This window comes from Rhinoderma darwinii, chromosome 1 (genome assembly GCF_050947455.1).
Source record: "Rhinoderma darwinii isolate aRhiDar2 chromosome 1, aRhiDar2.hap1, whole genome shotgun sequence".
Taxonomy (NCBI): Eukaryota; Metazoa; Chordata; class Amphibia; order Anura; family Rhinodermatidae; genus Rhinoderma; species Rhinoderma darwinii.
Window position 1 is genome coordinate 47,320,167 of NC_134687.1, and position 10,282 is coordinate 47,330,448.

Sequence of the window (10,282 nt, forward strand, 5' to 3'; positions counted from 1 at the left end):
TAAATATGTAATATATATATATATATATATATATATATATACATATACAAGATTTAAAAAACAAACAAAACATAAATTAAATAAATAAATAAATAAAAAATAAATATATATATATATATATATATATATATATATATATATACACAATATTGTAAAATCCTGTCTCTGTCCTCCCTAATTCAGCAGTTCTGCAGTGAAAAAGGTGAAAAAATTCCAACAAAGGATGGCGGCCTGTAGCACTGTAAAGCAGCTCTAAACTGTGTACACCAGACGCAATGTGTTACAGGACAGGACAGGTGGCTTTTATTATATGTTTCGTTACATGCAGCAAGCTGGACTGTGTCTTCCTGGGACTCAGAGCTGAGTTTGTCAGCTGCACAACTCACGGGAATATCACAATGTTATTATCTGTGGACCGACGGAGCTCCTACTGCATTACCATAATGTATGAAGAATAAAGCCCTACAAAGTTATATAATAAATTCTGCTCTGCTTCTTCTTTTATTAACCACCAATAATATGGCAACTCACTTGTGAGAGTCACTCAGGACATTTACTGCAACAAAGGGTATATTTATCATAGAGGCAGTTTATGCAACTGCTATGGGGCACATAAAGAGGGTGGGCAAGGCTTGCCCCTTTCTTCATGGGTAATGTGAGCTACATGTCCCTTCTTCTCCACCAGCACTACATTTGCAAAATATGGGGCCACCTTAATCCAACATGTGGCAATAAGGGAGATGCAGGTACAAGAGCGTGGATGTCATGTAGAGGAATGTTGGTGTGTAGGTGGCATGCCCAAAAATTCTATGGAGCTGCATCTCCTCTATACATTTCCTACACAGCAATGACTATTATGGAGCAGCTGCTGCCAATGGTATGAAAGGGTTAATCACGGGAAATAGCAGATTTCAGGTAAATGGTATTCATGTTCATAGATTTTATATTAACAATGTGGGTTTGATTTTATTATTATGTAAAGTAATGGGAATCAATGGGGTTAATACTAATTCGGCAGTAATCTATAAGGGCAAAGCCACACGTGGCGGAATTGCTCTTGAATTCCGCTGCGGGCACTCCGCAGCGTTAATCCGCAGCGGACCCGTTTGCCCATTGCCTTCCACTTCTTTTTAGAAGGCTTCGTTTAGACGAGGCTGAAAATTCCGCTGCGGAGCATAGGCTGCGGAGCGGAATTTGGTGTCCGCAGCATGCTCTGTCTGTTGCGGACCAGTGGCGGACTGGTTGCGGACTCATTGCGGAAGTTCTCCATTGACTTCAATGGAGATTCTAAATTCCGCAATGAAGTCCGCAGCTGTCATGCATATGTTATGTGTGCTGCGGATGCGTCTTGCTTTTTGGACATGACATTTCTTCATTCTGGCTGGACCTATGTATTTCTAGGTCTACAGCCAGACTGAGGAAGTCAATGGGGCTCCCGGAATTACGGGAGCGTTGCTAGGCGACGTCAGTAAATAGTCACTGTCCAGGGTGCTGAAAGAGTTAAGCGATCGGCAGTAACTGTTTCTGCACCCTGGACAGTGACTTCCGATCACAATATACAGCAACCTGTAAAAAAAATAGAAGTTCATACTTACCGAGAACTCCCTGCTTCTGTCTCCAGTCCGGCTTCCCAGGATGACGTTTCAGTCTAAGTGACGGCTGCAGCCAATCACAGGCCAATAACAGGCTGCAGCGGTCACATGGACTGCCGCGTCATCCAGGGAGGTCGGGCTGGATGCCGAAAGAGGGACGCGTCACCAAGACAACGGCCGGTAAGTATGAAATTCTTTTACTTTCACTAGGGAAAGTGCTGTCCCTTCAGTACTTTCACCGCAGTCCGCAGCAGCTAGTCCGCATCAATTTACTGCACATTTTGGGGAGATCCGCCACAGAATCTGCAACGCAGATTCTGTGCGGCATTGATGCAGACAGTTGCGGAGGAAAACCGCCACGTGTGGGCATGCCCTAAATGATATATATATAATAAGAAAGGGCAGTCAACCACGTGCTATTGCTGTTAAGAAAATTTTATATATTTCCATGAACAACAAAAATAATATAGTTAGAAAGAAATATATGATCGATGGATGGATGGATGGATGGATGGATGGATGGATAGATAGATAGATAGATAGATAGATAGATAGATAGATAGATAGATAGATAGATAGATAGATAGATAGATAGATAGATAGATAGATAGATAGATAGATAGATAGATAGATAGACATACTTTGTATAGAGCCAACATATACAACAGTGATGTATATTTATTTATCATTGCTTATATAGCACCAACCTATTCCCCAGTGCTGCACAGATATGGTAATCACTCACATCAGTCCCTTTCCCCAATGGGGCTCACAATCTAATTTCACCATCTCAGACATATCACGATGGAATAACAACTCTCACATTCGGGATGATAAAAGTTTCTATATTTACTATCTATAATAAATTGCTTCCCAGAATCCCCGGCTGGATTTGTTTTTCTTAACAGAAAAATAATTTGCCCCCCTGTGTTTCAGTATAATACACGCTGTACAGTTCCTTCTGGTGCACAATTTATTGTTAGAGATAGAAAAAAAAACCTGAAGCCTAAAACTGGAGCAAAATCAACACTGCAAATAGTTACCTAATATTTTATTTTATATATATATATATATATATATATATATATATATATACATATATATATATATATACATATATATATATATATATATGTATACATATAAATGAATATATATATATACACGTACACACAAGCACTTATGATGAAGAAAATAATAAATATTACTGATTTAACATTATGTCCAATGTATGAAATTGCAAGGATAAACACAGTGACACCTAGTGGTAACTTGTAAAAAGGACATTCAATCAAGAACTTCCAGGATCAATCAGGACTTTGACAAGAAGACTGATCTCTGGAGTACACATGTGTACCTGTACAAGATACAGACACGTTCTTTTGTTATACCCTAGTTACTGCTTACTTGGTATTGAGCATTCTGTGTGCCGTTCAAGAGTCCACTGATCCAGGAAAGTGTCCCAGAGGCCAGGAAAGCAAGAAATGGCCATGCCAGCAACATCCAGAATCCAGGAGTCATGGTAGATGAGTAATAATTTCAAAGGGGAGCTACAATTTCATTATTGCTCAAAAAGTAATAGTACATCTCAAAGCATCAACTTTAAAGGGGTTGTCAGGTTAGAAACATACTGGGGCAGATTTATTATTATTATTATTATTATTAAATTTGGCGCATCTTGTCTTGCTAGACACTTTTCTCTTACTTACGCCACTTCTTGGTTTTCTTACGGTAGACCAATATTTTGAGCCAACATTTTTCACACAATTTTGATGCACTTTGGATTTTACGCCATGGCTGTTATCGCAAAACCATACCCCTTTTTCTAGACGGTGCTTAAAACTATCTAGCGAGTCACAAAAAATGTGTAAAACATAATAAATTTGTCGCCAGGCGCGTACACCAGTTATTTGCTGCATATTAGGGCCAGAATTCAGATTTATTTGCCATAGTAAATCTGCCCTACTGTGTTTTTCAGCTCACTTCCATTGAAGTGAATACTGTTGAGCTGCAATACAGACACTGGCCATGGAAAAGAGTGGCGCTGTTTCTGGTAGAAGAATAAAAAAACAGTCCTTTTTCTCTGATCCTGTACAACCTCTTTTGGCTGTAATGTAAACTGTTTTCTCCTCAATATCTTTTTAGCCTTTTCCACATGTTTTTCAGTTTGGTTGTACTGTAGAAAAAAAATCTGTTGCTACCTGAAAACTGTCAACAAGTAGGTTATTTGTTTTCATTGAATTTTATAATGGCTTTATTTAAACTCTTATTATGGCCCAGGACAGCTTGGCTCATTAACACGTGAACAGTCTGATGAACTATCAATATACTATCATACATAATATTTACATTGGTTAGTCGTGTGCTACTGTGCAGGACTACAGCATATATAATGCAGTATTAAAGGAGTTCCCTTTTTGTTAGATGGGTCCTCCAATAATAAGCTGATCAAAGGATAACCCACTGCTTGTATTCCCAGTGTGGAACCTGGTAACAAGTGTTCAACTTCCCTGCAGCGCCACCACAGGAAGAATGAAGCATTACACAATTCCCATTGAAGTCAAATGGCTATCTGTATAATGCATGGACAAGCTGGGTCCTCTAGATAAACTCCACCCTGGCTAAGGTCCTGAATGAGGGTGCCGATGAAGATCCTGAACAGGTGGCCCTTGTTTATTAACTCATAATTCCCTAAGGCTGTGATATCACATGCTTTTTTTTTGCCACAAATCACGGCATAACCACTTTGCATTTTTTGTAAAACGCCAATGTTTTGCCATGATCCGCATATGATGCCAGCTTTAGGGTAGATCCACAAACACTGCAGAATTTCCATCCAGATTTTCCGTGCGTATTACAGACGCAACAAAGTGAAGGAAATTTGTACAAATCTCATCCACACGCTGTGGAAAAAAACTGCAGAAAACACATGTGGAAACTTACCTGCGGTACGAATTCTTAGGGCACATTCAGACGTGGCAGAGTTTTTCCGCTGCAAATGTTGGTGCAGATTTGGGGCAATTACGCAAGGAATCTGCACCAACATTTGCATATTTGACAGGTAGTTCAGACATTGCAGATATCACAGCGGACTTGCCACAGATTTCAGGTTTTGCATTGCAAAGGCTGAAATCCGCAGTGAAATTCCGCTTCTTCTCCGCAACAGACAGTGCATGCTGCGGACCGAATATTCCACACCGCAGCCTATGGTTCGCAGCGGAGTTTTCCGCAACGTCTGAACTAACTTGCCTAAAAATGTATTGAAACAAATGTAAAAAACAGCCACTGGAGAATTCCACTGCAATTCCACCATGTGTGAACGTGCCCTTAATCTGCAGCATGTCAATTTCTCTTGCCAGAACGTTGTGGATTTCCCGCATGAAAAATCCAGATAGAAACTCCACAGTGTTTACACTTTGTGTGGACTTACCCTTAAAATGTAATTCAAAATAGGTGTTCTAAACTTGACAATCCCTAAATAAGCCTATCAGAGCCCATTACGGCTGGGTTCACAATGTGCGTTTTTGTTGCGTTTTTAACATACGTTTTTATGGTTTTGGATGATGAACTCTTATTGAGAGACATGGGAGTTTATCTAGGTATCAAAATAAAAACCGCATGTTAAAAATGCAACAAGAACGAACAGTATGAACCTAACCATACTCTAAGACACCATTGTGCACTCAAACTACTACATAGAACATTCTAATAATAACAGATCAGTCAACAGCAGATTATTGACAGTTTCCAAATAACAATAACAGCAGATCTCACAGTAAAAACTACCTAAAAAAGTGAAAACAGCAAATAAAGCTTCACAAGATTGTCTATATAAGATTATTTGTTACAGGGGTTTTTAATCATAGCATACCATGCATACTACACCCTGCTATACGATTAAGAGGTAGAAAGTTTTTTTTTATTTTTCTTACTATGTACAGTGGACTTTATAGTGGATGTAATGTGCTGTATTGAATAAAAATATTATTTTTTTTAACCAGACTTGGTCCTGGACTCGCTGCTGCTAATATTACAGTATATCATGAATTAATAATATTTCCATTGATTACATTGCTTCATAGGAGGAAATGTAGAGAAATTATGACGTCTTAACAGCACGTATGAGTTCACTTTCCATCCACTCAGTGCTTGATCCGATCAGGATCACTCATTTTGTATTAAAATCAATAAAAAATCAACAATACAATACAAAAATTCAGTAATTTAGTGAAACTGCTGCTTTTGTGCTGTGATAATGCATCAAGAGATCACAAAATCAAATCCTCCCAAACATCCTGTTTTTCATGGGATTGTTGCGAATGGGCCACACCTGGGCGGGGCTTATGTAAAGTTACCTAAACATGGGTGTTCTGTCTGTGTTTTATGTGTGATCCCAGTTGGATCGCCGATGGGGCTTAAAAATGTCCCTCAAATGGGGATGCAAATGTTGGAAGTAGAGATGAGCGAATCGTTTTTGTTACGAATTTTCCCAAAGTTTCAGATTTTAGCGAATCCAAAAATTTTACGATTTGTCTCGCACAAATCGCTCAAAATGGCAGCTGCCATTTTACAGATCAGAAAAAGACAAAGGAGAAATTTCATACGACCTCAGGCTACCTCCCTGCAGGCTTCCCCATAATGCGTCGCAGGCAGCCCTCCCTCTAGCCACTGATGAGGGGGTATAGGTGTCAGTCACTGATGACTCAGTGAATGACAGTCATATGATGCATAGCCATTATAAACAGCCCAACCAGAAAATGCTGCTGCTTTGAGGGGATACAGATAGGACAGAGAGTATGTCAGATAGAGAGTGAGTGATTCGTAAAACACAGAATACAGATAAAAAGTGGGTTAGTGTCAGTGAATGGGTTTCATAGAGAGAAGTAGAAAATAAATAGTTAGATTTAAAATAATTTAATAGAAAAAAAAATCAATTTTAGAGAAAGAAAGGAGTCAGTTATTGTCAGTGTGTTAGTTAGGCAGGCACAGGCAGCCATTGCTGTGTGTGAGTGCTGCTTCAGCTATACAATTCTTATATTAATTTATAAATCACCGATCTGCACATCAATCACAAATCTTCTTCAAGAAGAAGACCTCAGAGTCTTATAAAGGACAATTGGGGAACTTTCGATTTCTGACAAATTTATTCGGACCGAACCGAATCTGACGGGCGGTTCAATAGATTCGGACCCAAAACAAATTTCAGGAAATTCGTTCATCTCTAGTTGGAAGGTATGAATAATATGACCACAACAGGTGAACACAGTCATAGGATACATATTAATATGCAGATCGCTGCACCATTGCACAAACTTTTATTCTAAATGTAGCTGCTTACAACTGAAATAAATACTGCATATTTGGCTAAAGATTTATTTTTATATATTTTTTCTTTAATTTGGTTTTACATTTCTCATGTCTTTTACTGTGACTCCACAACAGCTAAGATTTATTTCACATTTATGTAGAAACTGAATAAAGAAAACAAGTAGAACCTGAAGGGAATCTGTAATGAGAGAACAACTTCTTACATTAGACAGGTGGGATGTCTATCTTATCAACAGTATGCCAGGGCATGCCACCATCAGCACTGGTATATGACAACAGCCTTCCGTATAAAGTGTTACCCTTTTCTGACCAACTGGTCAGGTTTACATAAACTATGGATCCCTATAATTGGTAGTCCTGGTATATGAGTAGAGATCTTGTGGGTTGTTGCTGGTCTCTGTTTACCTGGTAAGACTAGTTCTATGCAATCCACACGCTCCAGGAGCCCGGGTCATCAAAGCCAATGGCGCCAATTTCGGAAGTGACAAGTGTTTCACACTCCCAATACCGGCCATGGTGAAGACTAGTAAACTGTGGCGTGTGTCATCATGTACTACACACATGTATATGTGTATAGTAAGGAGACAGATATATGTATACATGTGCACATGAACATGCATCATTGTGTCCTACCTGCCTGTCCTGATCTTATATATATATAAAAATTAATGTTCAGATTGTAATATAGTACAACTCTACAACTTGCATTGATATTACAAAGTGCTATGTGTAGTTTTACATAGGACAGCAGGTAAATTTGAAGCAACTTAGCTCAGAGAGATATCTGAATACAGATAGTAAACAGTTGCATGGCAGTTCAGTCAGCTCTGCTACATTTGTACATGCTAGAATTGAAATAATCGGTTACTAACTAATGGACTATTTGTTTATAATGTGTCGCTGATTTGCAATAACATAGATTTATGTAAAATTGTCACTATGCAAGTTCTCAATGACTATGGAAGTAATATAATGTATGAGTCCTGCTTACTGCAATAGTAATATTAAATGGCAAGTATTATAACCAAAAATTCTATAGATCATTCTATAATTAGTAAGATATTATGACACAAGACAAATTCAGCTCTGCTACATCTGGATATAGTGCTGTGCTGTAGTTATTTTATTATTTATTTAGCTATTACCATAAACTTCTAGTGAAATACACAGGGGATTAATACATAATGTATAAACATACACATACGAAAGGACCCTTAAAGAAATACGCAGAAGTGTTACCACCGCTTTACCCCATAGTAGTCTACCATCCCATTAAATGAACCTTGTTGAGAACGCTTTACTTCACACTTCTGTAAAATAACTCCACACAAGTGAACCGTATGGAAATCATCCAGCTGTGCATTGGCATAGACGCCAGGGTGGCGACACAGCACATTTGTAGATACAGGTGCTATAGGGCGATGGCATCAACCCAGTTCACACACTTTTCAACACTTTACAAACGTGAGCTGCCCAGACAGCACAAACTTCAATCTATATAATATCCGTTACCTCACAGTCATTGCAGTGTCTTCCCCTACAGAGCTCACACTTACAAAACTCAAAGCAACTCTGCAAATATTCTATAAGTTTACAAAACCAAGTCAAGTCCTTAGTACCCGCTGTTGTCTCAGTACCAACTTTTGAATCACTTCATGTTCTCCAGGAACCTCTCCGAATAATCAAAATAACTCAAGATAAAAAAATATCATCAATCGATATTGTAAGAAGATTTTTTGACTCTTTAAGACTGAAGCTTAACTTTACCCCGGTCCTCCAGAAGTACCGAAACATGGAAACACAACCCAACATGACACTAATTCCCCATTGACGGGATTATGAGACAATAGTAGACAATGCTGTTATTGATGGAGAGGTTGGACTATGCATTGAGGAGGTTATAGGATCAAGAAGAGTCTATAAGACGGTCTATAGGGGACGGTTGGAAGGACTTACCTCTGTACGAGACTGCAGCCTCTTGTTCAGCTCATATATGCGATACTCTGGCTGCACCATGTATGGAGTATGTCTTCTGTAGAAAGGACCAAAGGGAGAAGAATAGAAAGGGTCATGCGGAGTGCTGGACATATTCTTTTTTGCTTCCAGAGAATCAGAGTAGCAACAGCATCCATATAGAGCTCATGGGCTGTGTGTTCTTCCCAGCATAAACTAGCAGTATGCAAACACGGATCACACTGCCTGGGAAGTGCTTGTAAAGCCCTCTATGGCAAGACACAGAGAGAAAGAGAGGGAGAGATTGGAGAGGGAGAGAGGGAGAGCACCAGAGCGAGAGAGGCTGGATAGCTTCAGGCTACACTGCCTGTTTTTAAAGAAGCAGTATGCCAATAGGGTCACTTCCTGTCCGCACAGTGGGCTGCCTCACATACACCATTCAAGAATTTGTTTTCATTTCATCCGGCAACGTCCCATAGGGAACCCTGATACTTTTTATGCTTCGCATCTATCCTGTTTCTTTAGCTTTTTGTCTCATTTTTAGTCATTCTTTGTAGGTGTGTTATTTATTACTAATAAAAATCTTGGTCTGGCTATTAAAATATGAGGGATGGGGATGTAATATTTTTCTAAGATATAAGGAGAGTTCAAATGACAGCAAAATTAGGAGGAAAATGCAAATGAGGAATCATTTTTGTGGTCATTTTTCAAGTCACAGTAAAGAGTTCTTCATAGGAAATTTCCTGTATTTTTGGAAAGTTTGAAATCTATCTATCTATCTATCTATCTATCTATCTATCTATCTATCTATCTATCTATCTATCTATCTATCTATCTATCTATCTATCTATCTATCTATCTATCGGTGAACCTAGCCCCTCTGCTGCCTTCGGCTAGCTATAAAAAATGCCCCCCCCCCCCAAAATCTATCCGAGTTTTCTCATTACGAGCTTTACACAACAAACACGCAATATATAAAAAAAAATTAAATAGGAAAACATTTGTTGTTTATTTGTTAAAGTGCTGTTTGAAGTATAGAAAAGATTTAAAGAATTCTTCATACTGTATTACTTTAGTATCATAGATCAACAACGCAGCATTAACACTGAAAATGGTTTAACATCTTCTTGCCAGGTGAAACTTCAAGGCCTGTTTTGAAGCGGCCAACCTGGGCTGGTTTCTTTGCTCTACCTGCTGTATTGTTGTGGTCTGCCTGTGCTGGCTCGATGCCAGTGGTCGATTAATATGATCTTAGGCCCTGGGCTGTACATAAGTTATGGGCCCACATACCACACGTAAGTATCACCTACATGTCAAAGTACATCGGATGCCACTCTGCAGACTGTCTCTTACCCTGATCATCTGCTGCCACACTCACACTTCCCCACAGCCCCCACCACAGTAATGTA

At 39.0% G+C, this 10,282-nt stretch overlaps 1 protein-coding gene across 5 annotated transcripts in view; it reads right to left on the reverse strand.

Annotated features, from left to right (window-relative positions):
* The window catches only part of LDB2 (LIM domain binding 2), a 318,333-nt gene extending 309,108 nt beyond the window's left edge, over positions 1-9,225 (reverse strand). For all 5 annotated transcript variants that reach the window (XM_075858397.1, XM_075858403.1, XM_075858390.1 and 2 more), the window contains exon 1: positions 8,877-9,225. In XM_075858397.1, the coding sequence (XP_075714512.1) occupies positions 8,877-9,008 (132 nt within the window). In that variant the 5' untranslated portion in view covers positions 9,009-9,225. The remainder of the gene's footprint in view (positions 1-8,876) is intronic.
* Positions 9,226-10,282: the final 1,057 nt, after the last annotated feature.